The sequence below is a fragment of the Nelumbo nucifera genome, chromosome 8, assembly GCF_055504915.1.
Source record: "Nelumbo nucifera cultivar China Antique chromosome 8, China Antique-T2T, whole genome shotgun sequence".
Classification (NCBI taxonomy): Eukaryota; Viridiplantae; Streptophyta; class Magnoliopsida; order Proteales; family Nelumbonaceae; genus Nelumbo; species Nelumbo nucifera.
In genome coordinates, this window is record NC_142656.1 from 16,590,582 (window position 1) to 16,617,026 (window position 26,445).

At 38.0% G+C, this 26,445-nt stretch overlaps 1 protein-coding gene and 1 pseudogene across 5 annotated transcripts; one reads left to right on the forward strand and one right to left on the reverse strand.

The window, feature by feature from the left end:
- Nucleotides 1–9,850: 9,850 nt before the first annotated feature.
- Nucleotides 9,851–22,878, forward strand: LOC104592534 (methylsterol monooxygenase 2-2-like). 4 transcript variants are annotated; one of them, XM_088893506.1, is made up of 10 exons: nucleotides 9,851–10,293; nucleotides 11,342–11,398; nucleotides 12,399–12,544; nucleotides 12,713–12,823; nucleotides 12,927–13,081; nucleotides 13,206–13,320; nucleotides 17,904–18,047; nucleotides 18,195–18,347; nucleotides 18,794–18,911; nucleotides 18,992–19,839. In XM_088893506.1, exons 1-6 carry the CDS (start codon nucleotides 10,264–10,266, stop codon nucleotides 13,313–13,315), a joined length of 609 nt encoding a protein of 202 aa, XP_088749632.1. In that variant the 5' UTR covers nucleotides 9,851–10,263; the 3' UTR covers nucleotides 13,316–13,320; nucleotides 17,904–18,047; nucleotides 18,195–18,347; nucleotides 18,794–18,911; nucleotides 18,992–19,839. The 4 variants fall into 4 exon arrangements, with proteins under 4 accessions (XP_088749632.1, XP_088749631.1, XP_088749630.1 ...); XM_088893503.1 differs by lacking the exon at nucleotides 13,206–13,320 and having other exon boundaries at nucleotides 9,852–10,293; XM_088893505.1 differs by lacking the exons at nucleotides 13,206–13,320; nucleotides 18,794–18,911; nucleotides 18,992–19,839 and adding an exon at nucleotides 22,328–22,878.
- Nucleotides 20,847–22,050, reverse strand: LOC104592533 (protein EXORDIUM-like 2 pseudogene; annotated as a pseudogene). The gene has a single exon (XR_016079602.1). The product of XR_016079602.1 is annotated as a protein EXORDIUM-like 2 pseudogene (transcript).
- Nucleotides 22,879–26,445: the final 3,567 nt, after the last annotated feature.

Below are 26,445 nucleotides of genomic sequence, written 5' to 3' on the forward strand. Positions count from 1 at the left end.
ACACCAAGTTCCGTAAGAAGAGAACAAATCCAGTTGATTTCAGAAGCAGTAGCAACAACTGATCGATATTCAGCTTCGGTTGATGATCGGGCAACTGTATGCTGTTTCTTGGATGACCAAGAAATGGGGTGACGACCAAGATAAACAATGTAAGCGCTTGTGGATGTATAGTCATCTTTGTTGCCAGCCCAGTCAGCATCGGAGAAGGCATGCAAAGATAGTGGATTTTCCTTAGGAAGAAATAATCCATGAGTCAATGTACCACACAAATAGCGAAGCAATCGTTTTGCAGCATTCCAGTGTTCAGACATTGGACGATGCATAAATTGGGAAAGCTTGTTGACAGCATAGGCAATGTCTGGGCGCGTTAAACAAAGGTACTGGAGACTGCCAACAATATTCCTGTATTCGGTGGGATCAGTGAGAGTTGTACCGGAGTAAAGAGATAGAGTACCATCTGTAGCAAGAGGTGTAGCCACAGGTTTTGCACCGGACATATTTGTCCTAGCAAGAAGGTCAGTGATGTAGCGACGTTGAGTAAGAACCATACCAGAAGAAGTAGTGAGAACCTCAATACCCAGAAAGTATGATAAGGCACCAAGATCCTTCATCAAAAACCGTTGTGCCAGTAGATCAATGAGGCATTGAATAGACTGATGACTGTTACCTGTGACAATAATGTCATCCACATAAACAAGGAGAAATATAGTAGTGTCACCGGAATGGAGAACAAACAGAGAGCTGTCAGCATATGAGTTTATGAACCCAGACTGAAGGAGAAATTGACGAAGTTCATAGTACCACACCCGTAGAGCTTGCTTAAGTCCATAAATGGCCTTCTTTAATTTGCAGACATGCGTGGGATTGTCTTGATCAATAAATCCTGGAGGTTGAGCCATGTAGACATCTTCCAAAAGATGACCCTGAAGAAAGGCATTATTAACATCCAACTGTCGTAATGACCAGCCACGACTGACAGCCAGGCTTAGGACTAGACAGATTGTAGTAGGTTTGACAATTGGACTGAAGGTGTCATGATAATCTACTCCAGGGCACTGATGAAATCCTTTGGTAACTAATCTGGCTTTGTACTTGTCAACAGAACCATCCGGAAGTCGTTTAGTACGAAAAACCTACTTACATCCTACAAGATTTTGCACAGAAGTAGGAGGAACAAGCTCCCAGGTGCCATTTTGAACAAGAGCATCAAACTCATCATACATAGTTTGTCGCCATTTAGGATCTTTGAGGGCTTGGGTAATGGTACGAGGTTCAAGGTTAGAGGATTGATGAAGAACAGTAGAAAGGTTCATTTTGGTGAGGGGTTTTTGAATGTTGTTTTTGGCTCTGGTGATCATGGGATGTGTGTTTTGGTGGGCGGGTTGAGAGGGAAGGATAGTAGAAGAAGGAGAGGGCGGAATGGTGTTTGGTTTAGGGGAAGAGCGATCAACTGTTATAGGTGAGTGGGGACGGTTGACTGCTCTGGTGTGGGAAGATGGGTTGTTGCACGGGGAATCCACAGGGGATGGTGTAATAAGTGAGCGTCCTGTCGTGGGAAAAATTGTGACCGGTGGAAGCCATTGTGATAAATCATCTTGTGTGGGACGCGGGAGATGGGATTGATGAGAGGCAATGGGAAAGGATTGTTCAATGAATTTGACATGACGGGAAATGTATGTTTTAGAGGTAGACAAGTCGTGACAGACATAGGCACCTTGTGTGAGAGAGTAGCCAAGAAAAACACATGGAGTGGAACGAGAATCAAGTTTATGTTGAGAGTAAGGGCGAAGCCAAGGATAACACAAACAACCGAATACTCGAAGTTTGGTGTAGTTGGGTGGAGAGCCAAAGATTGTCTCAAAGGGAGAAGAGAGATTTAAAGTGGGTGTGGGCATACGATTGATGAGATAAACAGTAGTGGCAAAGGCATAGGTCCAGTAAGACAGAGGCATGGATGCATGAGTGAGGAGAGATAAACCGGTTTCAACAATGTGACGATGACGACGTTCGGAGATACCATTGTGTTCCGATGTATGTGGTAGCGTGGTGAGATGTGAGATGCCGTTAGTGGAGAGAAAGTTTTTAAGAGCTTGATATTCACCACCATTATCGGAGTAGAGGGTGACAATCCGATGTTTGAATTGGTTTTTGACTAATGCTTTGAAGCGTATGAACACATCATACACATCAGATTTTTGTTTGAGTGGATAATACCACGTGTATCGTGTATAATGGTCAACAAAAATAACATAGTATTTGAAACCATCAACAGAATAAATAGGGGAAGTCCATACATTAGAGAAGATAATTTCAAGAGGATGAGAAGAGGTTAAGGTTGAAGAATGAAACGAGAATTTATGACTTTTATTGCATGAACAAGCATTACAATTGCTTGGAGAGGAAAATGAGTTTGATAGTGGTAAAGAAAACTTAGAGACGATGTTTTTCATAATATCAAACGATGGATGTCCTAATCTAGAGTGCCACTCGGACGAAGTGGTCTTGACACTGGAGAATGCAAGTAATGGTGAGGAAGAAGAAGACGAAGCCGGCCACTCATATACGCCATCTTTAGGTTGACCCATCAGTAGGATTGCCCCCGTGTTGAGATCCTTCACATGAAAGGTAGAGGGTGAGAATTCAATGGAAACATGATTATTGATACAAAGTTGATAAATAGAAATTAAGTTCTTTTTCATGGAGGGAACACAAAGGACATTATGTAATGTAATGGTACGAGATGAAGTAGGTATAGTGGTGGAACCGGTGTGGGTGATTTGAAGACCCGAGCCATCGCCGATCATGACGTCATCAGTGCCTTGGTATGGGTTGTGCAGAGAGAGATTACTCAAGTCGGAAGTCACATGGTGAGATCCTCCACTATCCAGCAGCCAGGTAGGAGTAGGGTCGGTGCCAAGAACAGCATGATTGGCACGTGGTTGCCATGGAGTGGATGGGTGAGGTCCTTGGTGGCCTTGTGGATGGGGAGCCGGTGATGGTTGATGGGATACGAGCCGAAACATGGGGCAGCGCTTGGCAGTGTGTCCTTGAACACCACAGGCTTGACAACGACCAAGATAAGACTTGGGTTGGCGTTGATCAGTGGTGGTGGAATGTTGCGGGGAACTGGACTATGACGAGTTGGGGCGCCAATTGTGATAATTCCTCTGTGCCGTTGGATTTGCTGTTACCGAAAGGGAAAAAGAAGCAAATTGCTGGGACTGAAGAGAGGCTTCCTTATTGAGTAGTTTTTCGTGGAGTTCAGCGAAGGAGATAGGAGTGTCACGTGCATTGACAGCATCTACAATGGACTTGTATTCTTCACCAAGTCCTTTAAGAACCCGATCAACAAGGTCCTCGTCATCAAGTGGTTTACCGAGTAAAGCAAGTTCATCGGATCGAGTCTTGATAGCCTGCATATATTCATTAATGGATTTGGAGCCCTTGGTGCATCTTTTCAATTGTTCCTTTAATTGTTTGATATGGCTACGAGATGGTGTTGCATATGTGGTGGCCAGGGTAGTCCATGCTTCACGTGATGTAGTGGTTCAGGCAATGAGTGGCTACAGGGGAACTGAAATAGCACCAAGGAGAGCACTAAAGATTAAGCGATCTTGACGTTTCCAAGTGGTATGTGTTGGATTTGGGGTTGAAACATCATTGACGGTGATGGTAGGTGGTGGAGTCGGTTGCGAGCCATTGATAAAGTGATGAAGATCATACCCCTGTAGAAGGGATTGAATTTGAAGACTCCATGTGAGGTAGTTTGTAGAAGAAAGTTTGGTGATGTTGGAAAGATTGATGGTGAGCAAGAGATGTTGAGGATCTTGAGTGTTTTGGATGGTGATGGGATCATTGGTGAAGGAGGAAGACATGTCGGACGCCATTAAAGAAAGAAAAAGGATGAAGGCAAGGTTTTCTGAAAAAAAAAGAGGGGAGATGGCCCAAGGATGAAGTTAGGCTCTGATACCATGTTGAGATTGAGAATACAGAGAGGAAGAAATAATGGCTTAGCTTTTCTCTTTGATTACGTGAGAAATATATACACGGGAGTGAGTATTAGTTAGTTACCCAAATTACAAAGATAATGGGAAGATTACCTAAAGTTAAGCGATTACAACTAATTACAAGGGATTACAATTGATTATAGAGTATATAGAAAATATTTACTGAGATCTTTCCTCTAATATAGCCCTCCTGCTAAACCTTTTGCTTCTATTCCACACCCCTCTCCGTACCCTAGGGTCTTCCTATGTTTCTCCATTTTTTCTGATATTCCGCTTCCGTTGCTGATAGGAAGACTAAGTCCGGTTTTTTTCTTAATTTTATTTGTTTTTTCAGGTATCGTTTTTTATTTGGGTCATTACACCCCAGTATGTTCCATATCAAAAACCTCATTTCAATATTTTCAGCTATGAGCTTAGACAGAGAATGAGGGTGAAGATAAACACTGGTGATCTAATGACAGACGCTAATAGTACAGGAAACAAACCAAGGAACAATACTAGACAAGATAGATGACTCACCTGATAGTGGTTGTAGAAAGGTAGTACTGCAAGTAGTAGCTCACTGAAAGAATGGTAGGATCCATCCAATGGACGCCATAAAGGTTGCGGAATGGGTGGGCGAATTTCAAAAATTTCCTACCTTCTCCCAACTGGGAATCATATTCCCTAAATTTAGAATATATTATTCAAGGATCCTACTTGAACCATAATCAAACCAGATCTGTACCAAAAGGTAAATGGGAGGAATATACCTGATCCGGAGAAGCACTATCTCCCAAAGTTGGTGTTCACGCCCAAAGAACGCTCCAAGATCCGTTCCTGCTGAAGATGACACAGCTGTGGATGGAACAGAACCAGCAGGGTGCGTCCTACACACTGGATCCTTCACAAGAATCCTCTGGAAGAACTAAACACTGTAACTTTTTCAGTCTTTCTTGCAAGACTGATGTCAAGAACAAATTTCTTGACTTTCTTTTCTGCAAAGATCCAATCTTGCAATGACAGATGGCGGCGGCAGGAGGAGAGAACCAAAACCGAAAAAGCTGAACTGCTTTTTCTCCTTTTCTGGAGAGTATGAGATTTGATCTCAAAATTCGCAGAAGGTATCCCTTGTGTATCCCAAAAAAGGTGGTTCGAAATCTGATGTATTTTCTTAGGGTTTCTCCTCTTTTCTTCTTGATTAAGAAACCTCCTAATCAGGAGTTATCCCAATCCAAATCAGTATCTGGATAGAGGATCATCTTAATCCTATCTGCAGATAAAGTTAGTTTACTCCTGATCTTATCAGGAGGTTACCAGATTCAAATCTGATTTGAATTTGGTCTCCCAGAGTGGATAAGGTTAAAAGCCCCATCCTTTTCACTAACATTAATCTCAGATTCGCCCCATCTTTTGGGTGATCATATCAGCTCAGTTCGAAATGGGCTTTTGGCCCATTAAGTATTCAGTGTTTAATTAGTTTCCAATCTGCTGCCCAGTTGGGCTTCTTTGTATGGCGTGGGACCCAAGCATTGATCTACACACCAGCCACATGGGTTCGGCCCAGCCTTTAAAACAAGGCCTAGCCGAATTCACTGAAAAGCCCAATGAACCCCTTGAGTCCATCGTATGGACCCTATGGGCCCAACACTTACATTAAGTGGTCCCTGGGCCAAGCCATCTTATAAAAACCCAGGGACTGTGGGCAGGTGCAAGATTAGCCCATCAGGTATTATCCTAAATGGTCTTACACTTAACCTCTCAGCCCTTAATGATCAAGCACTGCCCGACAAGAGAGGACCTCTCCCTCGGCTGCAAGGAATAGCGCCGCACCTCCCTCTCACATGGATCCCGGGAATTAAAACCATTTGCAAACATTTTGAAACCGTACATATAATATAAGTATATTAATTTCGCAAAACAAAATTCCAACGATTGAAATCAACTGCCGGCAGTTTGGTTTCCATTAGAGAGAGTGCATTCCCGATCATTACCCTTTGTCCGACAAAGTGGCTGATTCTGTCACTATGACCACCCACTCAGATGAATTCTCAAACTGCCCCAACATACCCAGGTTTTGATCCCCGCTAAGGATCTCATTGATTGGCATATCAAAGGCGGCCTGATCCAGCACCTAGTGAAGTGTCATAATCGAGTCTAGGGGTCAGGTGTAACTTTCCAGTTTTGCCCATCTATCTCCAAGGTCCAGGGCAAGACTGGAAATCTGGTCCGGTTCAAGGATTCAAGTAATCCCATACTGCATGTGCCTCGGGTCTTACCCTGATGGCTGAGACAGGCCATCCCAACACTTGGTGGCACACCAGCATCAGCCTTGGCAGGATAAATCTCCCCAGACTTATCCAACGGCTGTGAACATTTAAAACTAACATGAATCTCTATAAATGTCCAGTTTTAGTGTTTTACACAGAATTAAACCAAACAACATGAATCAAAACATGCACTTTATTTATTTCCACTAAATAACAAGTACATCAAATCAGATTGAAGCTAAGGGCATACATAAACTGTCTAACACTCACTCCCCGTCGGGGATAGGTGCTCAATCGTCTCTTCCCAAGTGAAAGCCTCACTAGTGTCATTTTTTGCTGGTTTGTGACCTTGGCTTGACGCTGATGGAGTATAAGGATCCAAGGGTAGATTGCTGGTGTCGATCTCCTGAGACTTCTCCTTGTTGCGTTTTGGCTCCAGTTCCTGCATTTGGAAAGCTGCCCGTCCATCTTCTGGTTCGAGGATTAACGTTCTGGAGAGTGGGATAGGAATTTTCCTCTGGATGCCCTCCGTTGTTTGAAGGTGAAGCATGTTATCAGCCACATACACTAGTGTCACGGGGTAGTTCTACAGCGGAAGAAACCCATGCGACGTTCAGGGCAAGGAAGGCCAGGACAAGCCTTTATCTGATGCGAGGCTAGGAGTTGCTCGATAAGATGGCTCCACTAAGGTCAATAGTACTGGATCATGACCTCAAATCGCATGGCCGAGCACTCGACTGGCTCTAGACGGCCTATGGGAGGTGCCTCTTATGTGCTAAAGGGGAAGGCCATGATATGAGGCGACTTGGTGCCGATTTGAATGTTCTCCTGTTTGCCGATGATGTAGGCACTTGTGTGCCACTGATGATAGGCAACCGCTTAGGCCGAAACACACCCATACGCTATGGGCATCGGGATAACTCATTCAGATTGGGCAAGGGGCTGTCATGGTGAAGGGTCATGCTTGAGCCAGGCCCGCATGCCAAGCCTCTCTTGAGTGTCGGCAGCACAAGCCGGTCCATGCACTGTCCCCATGAACAAGTGTGTGCCCATGAGGAACCCTGGTAATCATGCTACTCATTAACCAAAACCACTCCGCAAGGGATGTTGGTGTAGAAGTGCCAAGGTTAGGCACCCAAGGAGGTTAACCACCCCTCCTCAAAGAGTATGTTAAGCTTTTGATGGTATGCCTGAAGATGACATCAATTCACGATGGTGTCACTTAATGCAAGGCTAAGCCTGTATCAGACATGACACTAGTGCACTCGACTTAAGGTCAAAGAGTGTCTTCCTTGGTCGGCCCAGTTCCGGTTCAGTAAAACCAAAACCACCTGACTTCGTAATGTAAATTCTTCATTTGCTCGTGCTTTTATAAGGACATCTGAATTTCCCCTCCTCACCATGTGTGTCTGCTTCTCCGACACTCGTAACACATGTTTGGCTTCGTTGGTTACGAACTGACACGTGACTGGGGAGCCCTCAGCATGTCTGCCACTTGTGGTTTTTTTGGCTTCCATGTGTAGCAGACTTTCTCTTTCTAACTTGATGAGTTGACTCGCCCGATTTCCCTTTCCTTTCCTTTAGGATCAACCATGTTGCTCACGTGAATCTCTTAGAAGCTTCCTTGGATCCTTATCTTTTGGACAGGCCAGGGCACCAACCTGCAGCAGGTAAAAAACAACACTACTTGGACAAGTCAGGTCATTGAGGCCTTTCCCCTACGGTGATTAACACTCCTAGGACATATTTGACACTAACTTTGGGATGAAAAATACAGTAAATAAAACTGATTACAGGAGTGGCTAACAGGAGGAGCAGGTAACGGGAATCACACAGAGTTCGTAGAAGCAACAGAATGAGATACAAGTAACTGTAAACTTGTGAATAACGTACTAATGAGCTTTTGACAAGTAAGACCCCTTGTACTATGACCGTGTGTTCCTTCACATTTCTACTCACCATATCTGGCAACTACTCATCACACGGTCATAGTACAAGGGGTCAGTGATAAAGACCCCTTGTACTATGACCGTGTGTTCCTTCACATTTTTCTCTCTCCCCTACTCTCTCTTCTTTCCCTTCCCCTTTCTTCTCCCCGCTTTCCTCTTGTTTTCTGTTCTCTGTCATACCCGCCTCAACTCATTGTCCAGATGCTCAGCCGACAAGCAGTTTCTAAGTTTCAGTAAACAGTTACGAGTAGTGAGTGAAAACGGTAGAGTTCACGGCCTTTGATTGACTTGAACAGTTCTGAGGCGATGCTTTCTCCTCTCCTGAGTTCATCGTCATCCCTGAAGGTGTTAATGCCTCTTTGAACCAAAGCGCTGTAGAGATGATCAGTGAAGTTTTTACGAGTGTCTTCGCCTCTGAAACTCAGGAGTCAAGAAGCCATCATAATTCCAACGACTAGTACTAGTAGGGGAAGGAGACAATGGAAAAGCTACTCGTGTTCAGATCCAAATCCACTAGATGGTGGATGCTTCTCGATTCTGAAATTTTATCCAAGTAGGGATTCAGTGGATTGGCTTAAGTGGTGAATCCGCCTTGCTCCGATCAGATGTCAGGTTGGTTTAATCAAATCAATCTTCGGTAAATCCATCTTGATTTACCAATTCCTATGTAGCTCCAGGAATTCAGAGCAACCAAAAGTTACGGATAGTGATGTTCTCTTCAAAATGAAAGAGCTGCTCTAGCTGGTGTTCACCAGAGCTTAAAGAGCTTACCCTGCTTGAACTGTGGCCGTCAGCAGAAGCCGCCTTTTTCTGCTTCTTAGGATCTGTTTTCAGCTACTTTGAACGACTAACAGCCGGCTGACATTGCATGAGTCAACCACCATTCACCAAGATCAAATTCACCATAATCACCAAAGCCGACAATGCCCTTTTTTTTGTCATCGCAGCTGTTTGTATCGTGAGGTCGGGAAAGATGAATAGTGATTTTTTCTCAATTAATTAAAACGACAAATTTCAACGAGGGGGTTTTTGTTTCATATACCCTATAGTAGGGGGGGCGTTTGTAATTTAACCTACTTTTTTTCATTAAATTAAATTTGAATTAGAATAAATTTAAGGGTTTAGGGCAACTTTTTATCTTCAATATCAATAAAAAATAATAATTTTATAAAATAATAAAAATAAAGTAGCTTTCGAATACATGAAACCTCGGTGTAGGACGCATTAACGGTGGTTCTCGCGGGAAAAAGGATGCATTAACACTCTTTATTCGTTATGTTCGGTGGAGGAGAACAAAGTCCGAATTGGTCGACGCATTAACGGCGGTTCTCACGGGAAACGGCGTCGTCGCTGTGTTTCTGTACCGGATGCAAAAACCGTTTTGGTCGATGAAGACAACCGTTTTGATCGATGAAGGCGGCATCTCCGTACTGGTAGAGATCGTGGAGGTAGGACACAGAGACAGAAATAAGTCGCGACGGCTGTTCTTTTGCAAATCTGTTGAGGATAACTTGGTTTACCAAGTCGCGAAGGGGCAATACCGCCGTTAGTGGTTTTTTCTCAGTCTAACACGACTCGCGCCAAACAGAAGGTTGGTGAAACAGTTATTTTATCCGTTTCTGATTTACTATTACTGATTTCCGGTTTTCCGTTCTCAGAGAGCAAAGAATGAAGGGCAGAGGAAGACAATTAACAGTGTCATTGCCTTCCTTGATATTTTTGAAAAAAAAGTTACTTTATTTTAATTATTTTATAAAAATATTATCTTTGAAAAAATTACCCATTTTTTAACAGCACTCTACAAATGGAATCTACTCGCACAGATTAACGGTCTCATGTGCAGCTCGTGCGTGTATCCTGACACACACGTATCTGGATTTCTCTTTCGTCCATTCTTTCTTAGAGATGCTTCTTCCCTCTGCCCCCTCCCTCTTCTCTTCTCCTCCGTCCCCGTCTCTGTTCTTCGAGTGGAGGGTGGTGTTGTTGTTTCATCAAAAGGCCCGAAAACACAAATCCACATGGTGGAGATCGAACTCTTCTCCTCTGTGGTAACTGGTAATGGCGTCTCTTTTGGAATCTTGCTGTCTGGTACTGATTCCACGTCTACTTCTACTCTTGTTTTTACGGTTCGGATGTCGTTGTCAGTTGTTTTGGTTATGTTCTGCTTCTATATCTTTTTCCTTGAATTTTGATCTTTCTTTTCTTTTTCGAATCTCTGTTTTTGTTTATGACGTTGTTGGTCTCGGATCTGTGGGTGTCTCGACTTTTACAGAAATGATTGTTTTCGTTTCATCTCGTTCTGTTTTTGAGATGGAAATGCAGGGTGATTTCATTCTTTTTCTTTGATTCATTTTTGCCTTCTTTCTTTATTTTTACTTTTTTCAGTGCGAAGCGAGATTATAGTTCAGCTATTGATGGCATTTTTTTTTTAATTATAGCTTTGAATATTTTGATCCGATAATAATCAGAATTTATGTTTGTAAGTTGTTTTTATTGCTATGGACTGATGCTGTAATAGTGACAGCTCGGTTTTAATCATACTTTGATTATGTAGAAGTAGTGATTTAAACGTTAAACATAATTCTTCAATGCCGTTAACATGTCCACATGTCCGTCAATCTGCATGGTGCAATAAACAATTGTATTCTATTTCTAGATAAGTATGTGCTGTATTTTGTTTCAATGGTGGAATTATAATTCCCTTTTCTGTTCTCATTTTTGTTCTCTTACTTCCTTTCTCCTCAATTAATAAAATGTTACTTGTAAGTACATTTGTCTTCCTAAGGATACTGATCGTAGATCCTTTTCTGGGTTGGCCATGCGTTTGTATGAGAATTTCTGTTTAAACCGTCAAATCTCCCCCATCTTCTTGGGGGAAATGTTCTTCTGAGTTTTGCCTTAAAGAGATACATGGAGAGCGATGTTTTTTTCCTGTGTGTGTGTGTGTGTTCATCCAGGATCCTTTTTATTTTCTTGTATTTGAATGCTTTCATAATCTCATTGGTACATGATGGATTTGTTATCTAATTGTAAGACTTTTCTTTTTTTATGTAGTATCTGGTCACTCGCTTCAGTAATTTTCAACTGGCTTCTTTGGGAAGATTCTTCCTTCATGAGGGTGTCTTTTTTCTTGTAGGGACTTCCTTTTATATATCTTGTAAGGGCAGGATATCTGAGCAAATACAAAATCCAGGTGCTTTCTTCTCTCTTGGTTTTCCTTTTGTTTTGGATAAATACTCTTGGGTTTTTAATGAATTGGAATATGAAAGTGAGAATCTTACCTCTTTAGTATCCCATAACCTTTCCTTTTCAGTGCATGTGGAAGCCATATACTGATATACAAAGCTGTTTAGGATGTCGCAGCTCTTAGAATGGCCACTTCATGTTATTTGCTATTTTTAAAATGCTGGATCACATGTCACCAATTCCATATCCAAACAAACCTATGTAAAAGGACACATTCACTGCGTTACCTTCACATTGTTCCCATTAATTATATAATTTTTATGGTAAAGTAAGGTAGATATTGAACATGGTCTTTTTCTTGCTGAATACTTCTGGTTTTCCTCCATGAAATACAATTTGGTGTTTACTTTCCACTAAAATTTATAAAAATTAATTAATCAGATCAACCTGATAAATGCTCAAACATTTGGCTCAGGAACTGTGTTTTATGTTTCTATTACCTACTATGAATTTTTTTCAATTGCCTCAAGTTCAGTTCTATGAACAGACATGAATTCTGAAGTAGAAGTAATTGAAAGTTTGTAGAGTTTTTGTTGAATAATCTCATCATTAAGGTTCCATCACCACAAATTATTCTCATAACTATTCGTAAACAAATTTACTTTTTTTTAGTTTACTTATTTTTTAAACAATGTAGAATTCCATTAAGGAGAAACTAATGGTTGTTTCTGTTGTACTGAAATTGTCTTTAGATAACTATTTATCTCTTTTGTACTTCTGGTCAATTGTATATTGAAAAGTGTAGCTTGCTATTATTAAATCCAATTGCTTCCATATATATATATATATATATAGATATAGATATGTATGTATGTACGTATGTATGTATGTATGTATGTATAGTCTTATTTCCCATTTTCCTCTCTATAGTATATAACTAGAATCCTCTCCCCCTTTTGTTTGAACTTTATTTGTTAATCTGATGAGTAATTTCTGGTTATTTGCAGTCCAAAAATAACACTCCTGCTGCTCAGGATAAATGTGTTACCCGCCTATTGCTGTATCATATTGGTGTGAACTTGCCAGTTATGATTCTTTCCTATCCTGTCTTCAGATACATGGGCATGCGAAGTAGTCTACCATTGCCGTCCTGGTATTTTCAGGTTCTTTAGATGCTAAAGCATCAAATTTCCAAGAATTCTATAGCAACTCGTGCTTATATTATTTTGAATGAACTTCTTTTTTCCTTCTATTTCTGTGTTTTCCATGAAGTAGTAAGCAACATGCAGTTTGGAGTGACTAGATGTTTGTGGTTTTTCAGGAATGTAGTATCACTGCAAATATTGCTCTCCTTTATACTTGAAGATTTTGTATTCTATAGGATTTTACATACAAAATGGTTATACAAGCATGCCCACAGTGTCCATCATGAGTAAGTATTATAGCCATTTCTAGTAATCAAAATATTTGACAAACCTCCATCTTAGTTGCTCTTCTATCAGTACACTTAAAGGGGACTTTTGCATCATGGCCAGATATGCTACTCCATTTGGACTGACTTCTGAATATGCCCATCCTGCTGAAATATTGTTCCTTGGCTTTCCAACCATTGTTGGTCCTGCAATCATCGGGCCCATTGTGGGTACCATTTCCCTTGGAGCCCCTCAAATTTGTTTCCTTTGTATGGAGGGTGAGTTTCTATGCTACTTGTTATTGCTTCATTTTTTTTGGCAGAAATCTTGTTGCTCCAATTTGGAGCCTGTTTGTTTGTCTTTTTTTTTTATGCCTGAAGCATTTGTTGTAAAATTTTACAGAGCTGATTTTCATGACTATCACAACCGACTACTTTATACCATATCTGGCAACTACTCATCAACTTTTGTTTACATGGATTGTTAAAGTTCTTGCAGCCTCCATTTTTTAAATATGGTAGTTCTTTTGTGGACTTCTTTTCATTTCTACTCTATTTGACATTTTACGCTTGTTGATTCTGGGGATTCACTTTTTATTTACTAATTACTGGCATGCAATATAATGTGATCATCTTTCTTTTGATTTTGGAATTTGGTATACATTTGATATACACCTTGTGTGATTACTTGATCTGTAATCAAAGATATGTGTGAATGCCATTTAGATGTGAAGGAAAGACTATATTTGTTCTTTGAACAACCAGTGCTAAACAACAAAAATTTAAGTAGGAATGGAAATGGTCCAAGAACTCATTTGATCTATGTAGGCCCAGGGCCCAACAGACAATTTTTTACCCTCAGCTGTGGTACGATCCAAAAATTTGGTTTCCCCATAAATGCACCATGCAACTTACCAGTTGGAATTTTGGACCACACACGTTAAAAGCTTGCATCCAAATCATAGTAGCAGAAAAGGATAACAATAACACTCTTTAGATGGCTAAGCTGATTTAGGGAAAAATTTTATTAGAAAATGAAAACACCAAGGTCTTAAATGTGTTTATTGAGAAATATCTACTCTCGTGGAAAATAAATATTTTCATAACTATGCTTGGGAAGTTGTAGGAGAATTGTATTTTGTGTTGCTACTAGCAAATTCATCTGCCTGATACAGGGCTTTCCAAAGAATCATGGAGGACACAGTCAGTCTTACATCTATAATTTCTCCAACTGCTTCTGTAAAAAGGCTGGACAAAATTTTACAGTGTTTGATTGCAAAGGAAATGCAAGAAAGATAAGAAATGAAAGAAGAAAGAGAGGAAGAAATGAAAGATTTCTTTTAGGAGAGAGTGGGGCCAATTTTGCTTTCTGTCACCTCCTCTGCTTCTCTACCTTCTTGGGAAGGAAATGAAAGGAGGTAAAAGAGAAAATTTATCCTTGTCAACCAAGAGGAAAGTTTCTTTCCTTTCTTCTACTTTATTTACGACCAAACACAGTGTTCTTTTTTGTCAGTAGTCAACCAATTTAACCTTGTTTGCAGCCCTTTGCACCCATTGGAATCTCACTTCCATTTCTCTAGCCAACCAACTGAATTTCTTAATTTCATTTTTGTAAGACCATAGAGCTGCCTCTCTCCTCTGCAATAATCCAATTTACCATTCTTGAGTTTCCTTGAATAATTAATTTATTCAAATTCATTATCCTTGTGCTTTGCACACCATCCATGACAGCATGCTCTCCCTTATAGAATCTCCTAAGCTAATTGGTCCTGATAACATTGTCAATATATGACCTCCCACATTTGTTAAGGTACCTGGTACCTCCTACCCCTGATGACCCTGGATTTCCCATACAACCATAGTGTTATTACTATCAAATTGGAAAATGCTAGTGAATCAACTGAATTCAACTCAAACAAGCATTGTCCCAACTATTCATCAAAAAAACTATATGGGATCAGCTAAGATTCTGGTTAATTAGATTAATTGAATTATAAGAGCTGGACGCAACATATAAATACTAGGGCTTCAAATGAGTCAGATTTTTATCTGATCTAATTCAAATTTGATCCTTTTAAATTGGATTCAAATATCTGATAGTACTAAACAAATTGAATTTGAATATGCAAACAGAATTTGTGTACTTATTGGATTGAATTCAAATAAACACTGATTCAATTTGATAACATCTGGTTTGATTCGATTGTATAATGTATATGTATGATATATATCAATTATTTATTTAGTTTAATTTATTGATTTTCAATTTGATAGGTCAGCTTTTTTGATAGGATAGTTGAACCTATCTCTTTACCAAAAGCTGTACTTATTTTGTTATACATAGATAGTTTTGGACTTTTGACGAATAGCTGTATAGCTGCAAAGTTTCTTTTTTTTGTTCCTTGGTTTTTACCACCTTCCCTTCCCTCCTATCGCCCTCTCTCGCATGCAGCACTTAACTGGATCTTGGCACAGGACAGTGAACCAAGGGTTTTTACCCATAAACTATTGGGAGAAAGACGGTTCAGCCCAGGGTCAGAATTTGTTGACACAAAGTACTGTTGGGGTAGGTGCCAGCTCCGAATTGATGCCGATTCACAGGTGGGCGTTGGTGCATAGAGTGTGGGTTGTTGACACTTTGAATGTTTATTGCTCTGCAGTGGAAATCAGAAATCTGCATTGAGCCTGTCCGTACTTTTCTGTAAACTATTCCACAATGATTAGGATTGTTACAAAAATAGGTAAGGGTTAGAGCTGTTAATCCATATGAAATATGTGAAAGGAAAATGGGCAAGAGAGAAAGAGAGCGAATGGAGTTGGAACTGTGGAAGGATCACTGGAAATGATAGCAATGCAACAGAGATCGTGGATGCCAAGGTTCGTTTGTGCTCACCTTCTCATTCCTCTCAACAAATACAGGGCTGCGGAGTTCCATGGCTTCGTTTCCCTTGGAAATGTGAAAGTGAGCGTATTGAGAAAATGAAGATCAGAGAGGAAAAAGACAAAATGAAGTAGTGACAAGCAGGGATATCTCAGATTTCCAACACAAGCTCTGATCTCTGAAATTTTTTGCTATCAATTTAATTGAACCCTATCATTAGAGGAGGTGAATGAGATTAAATGGATGGAAGGGGGTGCCATCTCTTGAGATGGAATGGACAAAGCTCCATGGTGGATTTAGTGTATGTTACCGCAGTTGATCATCTATATTATGTTTTACTCTCTTTGAAACATTGTTTTCCTTGTTTATCAATGATTTGGATTGGATTTTAATTGGATATCCAATTATATCATCAAATCGAATTTGAATATGAATTTGTAAATCCATTGGATTTGAATCAAATTTGAATATGATAAATTTCTTATCAAATTGAATTTGGACATACCCCTATCTGAATTCAATTCAATCCGTTTGCATCCCGAATAAACACATTGGAACCCTTGTGCTATAGCTTCTTGACAACTTTTGCACAGTAAAGTCAAGACATCCTAGTGCTTAGTTATTGGCATGAGTTGTGTAATTATTCACATTCATTTCCTTTATAATAAGTTGGGTGATAAGTGAGAACTTAGCTACTCTTACTTCTTGAGAGGCTCAGACCAGCAGTTTCTATGGGTTCTAAGAGTCTCATCATGGTAGGTGATGCTCAAATTCTGGTGGATTGGATGGAGGACAGATTAATGTCTTTAGAGGGGTGGGCCATTATAATATTGATGCAAGGATTTTGACCCATAGGATGGTTTCTGTTCATTTGGATTTGTATAATGAAGTTATCTATTTTAGGATTTTTGGTAGGGTTCTCTTTTGTAAATTTTCCTACAGGATAGAGCCCTCTTGGCTAGGGTGACGCAGTCTTAGGTTCCTCCCTTTATATGCATCTTATCTACCTACCTATCTATCTAGCTATATATAACTATATTATTATTATTATTATTATTATTATTATTATTATTATTATTACGGAATGGGTGTATTCTACTTGTGCTAAATGGAATCTACTCGTGCAGTAAATTGATGGTCTCATGTGCAAGCAGCTCGTGCGTGTGTATAGATGGAAGCTAAACAGCGGCCCATTCATCCTTCCGATAACCACCACCACCCCCAACATAACTGTCGGGTTCAGCTACTGCAGCCGAGCTATCCTCTTGCTGCTGGGTAGGTGGCCATTTCTGTGGAGGATTATGGGAAACCGCCGCCACGCCGGCTGTGTCGGTTGAGCCGCTGCCTCCGCCCAAGGAAGAAGACAGGGTTGAGGTAGATGTAGGAGGGGGCTTGGGCTCCTTTTCGTATCCAGAACTGAGGTAGGCTCACTGCCCAGAAAGCTACTGTCCTTCCACTTCCCTCCAGTAGATGTAGGAGGGCTTGGGCTCCTTCTCGTATCCAGAACTGAGGTAGGCTCGCTGCCTAGACAGCTACTGTCCTTCCACTTCACTCCAGATATTGGAGAAATCTCTGCAACTTCTAAAACCCCCTTCCCATGCAAATTAAAGGGCATTCCCATTCCACCAGACAAACAACCCTCAAGAAACCCATTCTACCAGAAAAACAACCGCTGTTCTCATCTTCTTCTCCCTCTTTTAAGCTCTTTCTCTCTCCCATCTCCGTAGCTCCATTTCTTCTCTAGTCTTCCCACTTCCTGTCTCTCTATCCTTGTCTAACCCTCCTTGTTCTCTCCTTTATCCTTCTTTCTCTACTCTGTACCCTACTCTGTTCTGCCATGGATGCGTGCAACATAAAAAAGGTAATAAAGCGTCCCTCCCCCCACTCCCCCACTCTGCAGTGGAAATCAGAAATCTGCATTAGGCCTGTCCGTTCGTAAATTTTAACACAAGGAATAGTACATTTATATTTATATTATGGATTTCTAAATGTCTGGGACAAAATAATGAATGTATTACTTTTAGACAATTCCCTGTACTACAAAACATTGGTATTGTACAAATATACGCTTATTTTAATAGATTATAAATGATGAATTTACCAATAAAATATGGATTTGATTGGCATTACATCTTGTATTTGAGAAATTTGGTTAGCATTATTGACAACAGAGAAATAAGGAACATCATTTTTTTTGGCACATTCTGTTTTCACTCTCAGGTAATAAAAGGTTGAGAAAGCTGGAGGCCCTTGACATGAACTATTTCAACACAACAATTTTTCAGTATATTGGTCTTCTTGCACCCAACATTAAAACATTGTATCTCAGTGGAAATGATCTGAGTGGACCAATTACCGATCAAGGTATGTATTAATTAATAGTAGTTGATTGCCAATCGAGTGTATGTTTAATTTGGTTCAATTTCAATTTTGCATTAATTAATTCAGTCACCACCAATGATTAATTTCTTATAGTCTAACATTGTTTTATTTTCCTTTAATTTGATGTAGAGGTGAGCACTTTGAGTGAGTTGGAGTTCTTAGACTTCTCTTTTACTTCACTCAGCTATGACTTTCTTCAGAATATAGGGGAAATGGTTTCTCTTTAGTTCTTACGGATGGCTTATATTAAAGGACTCAATGGCACTTGACTACCATTTGAAGGTATGACTTCTTACTATGGGGACTGTCTTTGGCTTTGGGAATATATGACACGTGTGTAGATCTGATTCTATAGTTGAAATCTTTGCGATTCTCATAATTAATTTGATAATTAATGCAACCATTTCTTTTTGGAATAAACAATGGTGATGAAGTAGAGAACCATATGCATGTTGGTGAAGTAGAGAAAACTACGGTTGTCATTTTTTCCCTATGGTTTTTAGTTTCTGTTTTTTTTTTCTAGATTAAATGCCTGGTTGTTCAATTTAATAAAAGGTTGATAATTAATGCAACCATTTTTTTTGGAATAAATGATGGGGATGAAGTAGAGAATCATATGCATGTTGATGAAGTAGAGAAAACTACAGTTGTTATTTTTCCCTATGGAAGGAGATTAAATGTCTTGGCTCTTTATATATAACTTGTCATCCTCTTTGTCTCCTCCTAAGGTTGGGAGTTTTTGTTGGGAAACCTTCCTGGGAAGAGTTAATACAGGGGATCTACTCCAAAGGAAAAGATCCAACAACTGTTTGTCTCCTCATTGGTGTGTTCTCTATAAGTCTGATGGTGAGTTCGGATCACTTGCTAATTTCTTATCGGATTGTTAAAGCTATTTGGGTATGGCTTACTTCTTTGTTTGGATGCAGGTGGACCCCCCCTTGAATGTTCAAAGCTTGTTTTCTTCCATGCCTAATTGGCCAACTAAAAGGGCTAAAATTATGTGGAGGTGTGGTAGAGCTGCAGTCTGTTGGACAGTGTGGGAGGAGAGGAACTCAAGGATCTTCTCAAGTAAAGAGAGAGGTATGGAAGAAATTATAGAGAGCATTCACATTAGAATGACACAATGTTTGAGAACACTGGAGTGTTCAAAGTGTTTTCAGCTGATGAGTTGTTAAGGAATTGGAAGGAGATTACAGATTCAGGCCTATGTAGAAAGTTATCAAAAGCTTGCTGGAGTCCTCCACCTATTGGATTCACCAAACTGAATTTTGATGGTAGTAGCATAGGCAACCTAGGGCCTTCTGGAATTGGAGGTGTGATAAGGGATGGAACAAGGAACGTGCTAGCCATGTACTCTGGGCCGATTGAGGTGGGAGATTCATTGAGGGCTGAGATTCTTGGAGCTATTGAAGGAATTCAAAGGGTCAAGGAAATGAAGATCAAAAAGGTGGTTATAGAAGGTGATTCTGTAATGGCGGTGAAATGGCTAACAGAGGACAGTGCTATGATGTGGGAATACAGCAATGAAAAGAGGAAATATAAATGGTTAACCAGGGACATGGAAATTCAATGTAATTGGACAAAGAGAAGTGCAAATGCATTGGCTGATGGTCTAGCTAGGCAAGGGGTAAATAGAGACACATTATTCTGGGCTGTTTTGTAATCACTACAAGATCAGAAAGTTCTTGGGTAACTGGAGTTAAGACCTTTTAGCTCCATCCCGTTGTAATCTTGTTTTTATCATTAATAAAATTTCAGTTACCGATAAAAAAAATTATTAACTAATTAAGTAATTTAGTAAAATAAGTAAATAAATAAATAAATAAAACTTTATGTATTATCAACACAAGATTGGTAAAGGTTATCTCATATTATTTAATTAATTAATTTAGTGTTGTTAGTGGGTTAGGCTGAACTATTGGGCTATTGAGTTCATGAACAGGCTTAGCCCGGTTTGTGGCTCAGCCTGGCCTAAGACTTGGCCCACAGACCAGCCTGGTTTGTGGCATGACATGGGCCCACGCGATCTCCAGTCATATATTATATACGATAATTATATAATATATTAATATATAAGTTTATTATATATTTCATTTTATTATAGCATACATAAACAATTGTATACATCAAAATTCATATAAATTAAAATTTTAAGATCTTTTTTTAACTTTTTGTCTATTTGTTTTATTTTATGTTAATTTTTTTATTATTTTTTTCAAAAATTTTAAAAAGCATGGCTTAGCTCGATTTGTGGCCCGGCTTGGCCTAAGAATTGGCTTGCAGCATGGCACGGGCCTGTATGGGCTCAGGTCATATATTGTATACAATAATTATATAATATATAATATTTATTTTAAAATTTATTATTTTATTTTATTTTATTATTGCATATATAAACAATTGTATACATCAAAATTCATATAAAATAAAATTTTAAGACATTTTTAAATGTTCTATCTATTTTTTAAATTTATATTAACTTTTTTATTATTTTTTTCAAAATTTTCAATAAAACACGGATTAATCCAATTCATGGCCCGACTTGGCCTAAGACTTGGCCCCGGCACGACACAAGCCTGCATAGGCTCAAGCATGGCACAACCCAACACACTTCGGTTGTTTTTTTATTTTATTCAATGACATTATTATAATTAATTAAATTTGTAATGATAATGATTAAAAATATGAAAAGAAAAAGATTATATGTTTATAACATTTCAAGTTATAAGATTATAACATCTCATTTAGCTTATATATATATATATATAAAAAAAGATCTCATTTAGGTTATTATAAGATTCCATTTAACAAGCCAAAAACCAAATAAAGGATGGCAAAATTTGTATTTACACGCTCGAGGTGCATTAATCCCTAGAAGTAAAATAGATTTTGACAAATTTTCATTCTTTACCATGCCTTAAGGAAAAACACTTTTAATATCGGAAATTTCCATCTTTATTCACCAAAGACACGTCTGGTAAGAAACTTGTGCTCTGTCTATGGTTGTTACTCAATCCCTCAAACCAAACTGAGGAAGGCATACTTAGATGATGGTCCAGCACGAGGACGTCTTGGGGTCCCAGATTGCGGGGAGCAAGAACTTCTTACCACCGGAGCCATGTGCATTAAATGCACCGCCGGTGGCTGGGTCGATACGAACCTTGCCGGCGTAGCCGGGAAATGCGCCAGTGCCGAACATCTTAGGGCAAATAGTCACGGCCTCGAGCTGACAATGCGGTCCATCTGGGGTGTAGTAGCCAGTGTTGTAAGGATTGGTGACGAGACTAGCCAGTGCTGCAGCAAAGTTGATGACCATGGCGTCAGCGCCCACATCCTTGTTCGGTGGCTTCATTGGCAGAGGCATCTGATCATTAGCCCCGGACTTATAGAACGGCCAAGCGCATGCTTCAGGGCATTCTAGCATCGGATTCCCGATCAGCGTGTACAGCTGAGCGTCCGGCCCCGTGCCCACCATCCCATGGTCTGAGCATTTCCCACTGCACAGATTCTGCACCGAAACATCCTTCGCAGCGAAGATGGCAGTCACCAAATGTGTGTTTCCGCCGGTTGCTTCCTTGATAAGACCTGGTATGAAATCTTGGGTTAAGATTTTGCCGATGGAATATGACTTGTCGGTTATTTGCCTGACGACGCGCACTCGAATGGTAGGGCTTGTTTTGGGGCCTCCGGGGACTGCACTTTGATAGCTCTCCACCATCTTCCACCATGCCGACACTTGCGGCTCCGCGTGTGTTTTGTCTTTGTTTAGTGAGCGGATGAATTTGCGGATGGCTGATTTCTGGACGCGGCCGACGGTGCCATACCATATCGCGGCAATTTTCAGATCGCCGCTGAGGACAGGACCACCGTGGTATTCAAGGACTGGTTTGCGGTTCGCCGCGTCGTGTGAGGAAGCTGGTACAGGAAGGAGAAACAGAACAACAGCCAGAGTTGAAAGGAAGACAAACTTGTCGGAAGACGCCATTTCCAATTAATTTTCCTCCTTCTTCTTCTGCTTTGCTTATATATATATATAGATATAGAGATTCGACACTGTTTGTAACAGAAATAACGAAAACCACCGCAGAACTCGGTGAGCATAATACGAAATCGGTGTGTGACGTGACGACGCTTGAGAAACATCGTTTAATTGAGTCCTTGTCTATTCTTCTTCGTTTGTTTTTAGATATAATTAGGCATTTGGGTCTCTGACCCCATCAAAACTCTTGGATGGTAATTGGTAATGCATCAAAATTTGACAGCTCGTTGAAGACGGTGACGCAGCTGCAGAGGAAATGGGAGAATGGTTTGTTTTCCGATGGAATAGCGTTTGCCATGGGATTCTGCATCGATCTGTGTAAGAGCGTATATGTCTCCTCTCAATTCAATCAACTAAACATAGTTGAGTTGCTCGCTCGGCGTCACTCCTGCAGTGGAGGCTTTGGGGTTAAACTTCAAACTCGTGTAAATGGCTAAATACATGGTGCAAGTGCAAATGTACCGGATCATGATTCGATAGGAATTTGAATCCGACTCTTTTTTGTTGGATTCAGATATTCCCTATCGGAATTTCGGATTATATAATTAATACGATCCGATTAAAAATGATTGTATTTTTTTTTTTTGTCTTCTTTATATAGATTGTTACGTTTTCTTTTTTCCTTTTTAACAATTTGTTAAATATTATAGAAATCAAATTTGAATATCCAGCATCCTTAAATAAATTTGGATTTAAATTGGCCTTTGTGAGATCAGATTGAATCTTTAAATTGGATCGAATTCAAGATTTGTATTATCAAATATGATTTGGATATACTCTGATTCAATCGATTTGTATCCCTAATACAGGTAGCTGATATGGCTAATCGGCCTCATATGCATCTTGTCCAATCTCTTCTCCACAGAGGAGATCTACTGTTACGATATTAACAATTAACAGTCTTTTAGTAAATTTATCTAGTCATTGGATTTTCTGCTTCAGAAACATCTCCCCATGAATTCAACATATATTTACAAATTCCCAGTGTACAACTGGTTGATATATGTGCTGTAAAGTTTTTGCTTGTAAAGGATATGGGCTCTACTATCCCTCGATCCCTTTGATTTTGCCATGGAAATCGTTTGATAATGAAATTTATTATACTATCCTTCCATCTCAGATTTACTTTGTGCATCCCTTCATCTAAATGGGCTTGAGACCATTGGGTTAGAGAAGGATCGAATTAATAATTATTTCATGGCCTTATAAATTTATTTGTTTTCGTTTTAAAACATTTACTACTTAGATAGAAAAGAATTTTGTTTTTAAGATAGTTTTACATTTTTATTCAATTTCCAATATTTTTTATAAACAATTCCTTTTTAAATTTTTATTATTTAATTTTGACATCAAAGGTTGACTCATATATATTGATTAAAAGGTTGAACCTTTAATCCACCATCTGAATAGAAAAATGATTTTGTTTAAAGGCCAGTTTTAAATTTTGCATTTCATTTTCATCACCAATAAAAATAAGGGGTTTTTACTGTTCAATCCACCCCAACAAATCTTAGCTCCACCGTACAGTTGGAGCGTATTTAGTGGAATTTAGAATATTCTGATGTGGAGTGTAGTTTACTTATCTCTAAAAATAATTCTTATTTGTTATATTTATTTTTGTTTAAAATGATGAATATATAACATTAGAAATGTACACAAATTGTTTTTCATTTTTTGTAAAGATTTTATATTTCTATTTATTTTTTAAATTTTTATTATTTGATTATGATATCATGTATTAACCTATTTGATCAAAATGCTTAAATTATTTACCCACCATTTGGATAGAAAGAAAAAACAAACCTGCACTTTTCTATTCCCTGTAAAGTTTTCCATTGGATACAGTACAACAAAGCAAATATAAATAAACTGAAGGTTAAATAAATGCTAAGAGACAACATTAACTATGAGCCATTAGATGGAACAACTAGCGCAATCTCTACTGATCACTTTGGAGTCTTCTCACTCATGTATTTCTCTCCCTCTTTGTGGATCCCAGCATTTGAAAGGGCTTCTCTTATATATATGTGAAAGGGGTGGTCTCCTCTTTCGCCAAATCGCAGCAGTAATTTGATTATTAAAAACAGCCCCAGCAGTATTATAAATATTGTTAAGATTAGTGATTATAATTAATAATTACTGTTATTATAAATATTGTTAATAGACAGATATTTATTTTAAATTTATAAATATTATTAAGATTAATGATTTTAATTAATAATTATTGTTATTATAAATATTGTTAATAAACATATATTTACTTTAAATTAAAATTATAAATACTATTATTAATAAATACTGTTGATAAATTTAGTAATTATTGTTATATTAAAAATAATTAAAAATGTTATTAAAACTATTGTTATTGATTATTTAATAAAATATTATAATTACTGACTATTACTGATAAATACATTTAATTTCATTTAATTTTGGTGATTATTAATTTAATGAATATTGTTAATAAATCCTATTCATAAATTTAAAAATTACTATTATATTAAAAATAACTAAATAATATTATTGATAAATGCTATTAATAATTAAATATTTAATATTTCATAAATAATGTTAACAAAAATATTTAATATTTAATAATTAAATATTATATATTCAATATTCAATATTCAATATGTATTCATAAATTTAATTTTGGTAATTATTGATAAATGATGTTAATAATTAAATATTTAATAAATAAAGTTAACAAAAATCAGCAAAAATAATGTTTGTCTTTTTTCTTAATGAATTTCTTTGGTTTAAATTTTTGGGTTTTGTGCTTTGAAGATTATTACATAATGTTAGTTAAAAATGGTAGTTGGATTTATCTTAATGAATTGTTTCAAGGTTCTAAATATCGACATGGGTCAATACGCCCTGTGTCAATGCTTTTTTCATGTTTTACTTACTCTTTCTAAAATCGGTTCAGAGGGGCCTGTTTAAGGCCTGGCTACCCTCTGAACCAGTGGCTGACCTGATACACCCCCTGTAGGGGCATATCATGAAGCCACTGACACGATACGTATCGGCCAATACGGGTTGATACATGTCAATACTTTGAACCTTGAATTGCTTAGGTTTACATTTATAGATTTTGTGCTTTGAAAATTGTTACATTTTGTAAGTTAAAAACATTGCCATTTGAATTTTTTTTTTGAAATTTGATGAATGTTATACCTAAAATCGTCAAATAATGTAATAATAACAACTGTCAAATAATTATAAAAATTATCAAATATAAATTAAAAGAAATTACCATTATTAGACATAAATTACCAATATTTATAAAAATTACTAAAAATAAATCAAAAGAAATTATCAAAAATTAGTAGACTTTAGGATGATAATTACTTGAAATTATCAAAAGAAATTATCAAAAATAAATCCTAAATACATTAAAATAATTTTCCAAAAATCATCATAAATTAGTAAAAATGTCCAAAAATAGCCACTAAATTCCAGAAAATCGATAAATTACTAGAATTTACCAATAAACTATCATATAATAAATATAATACATTAGTATATATTTACCAGGAAATTAGTATATAATAGAAATTACCAGAAATTAGTAGAAATTATATAATAGAACTAATTTCCACTAATTGACCAATAAACTATCATCTAATAGGTATAAAAAATAAGTATATATTGACCAAGAATTCTCATAAATTAGTATAATAGAAATTACCAGAAATTAGTAGAACTTAGCCAAAAATAACCACTAATTTCCACAAAATATTATATTTACCAAGAATTATCATAAATTATTGTATAATAGAAATTACTAGAAATTAGTAGAACTTAGGATGATAATTATTTCAAATTGGCAAATAATATGAACCTAAATAAATTACAAAAATTTGTCAAAAATTGCATTTTGTTTACCCGTGCATCGCACGGGTCCTCACTAGTAAGACATTGAAAGGGTTACATAAGAGAAAAGGTTTTATGTGAAGATAGATAAGTGAATATTTCCCATGATATATTTATAATTAATTTTGTTTCTTTTGCTTTTAGGCCTCATTCGCTTTTCGATAAATTACTTGCCCGGGTTACTTGAGTAAGTTTTTCCTGGGAAACACTTATCTAGGTAAGTGCGTTTACCCATGTTCTTTTATTTCTCCGATAAACAAGGTAATGACCATTTTAGCCATAGAAATCAATTATTAAAAGGGGCATTTTTGTCCCATTCAAGTGTTGGCAACTTTCCCCCTATGTGGGAAAGTTATTTACCCACCTAGTGGATGGCCAGATGGGTATCACTTTCTTGGGTAGATGATACCCAGCAAAATAAACTTTCCCTGGTCCTCACATAAAGCTGAAAAAAGAACATGGGAT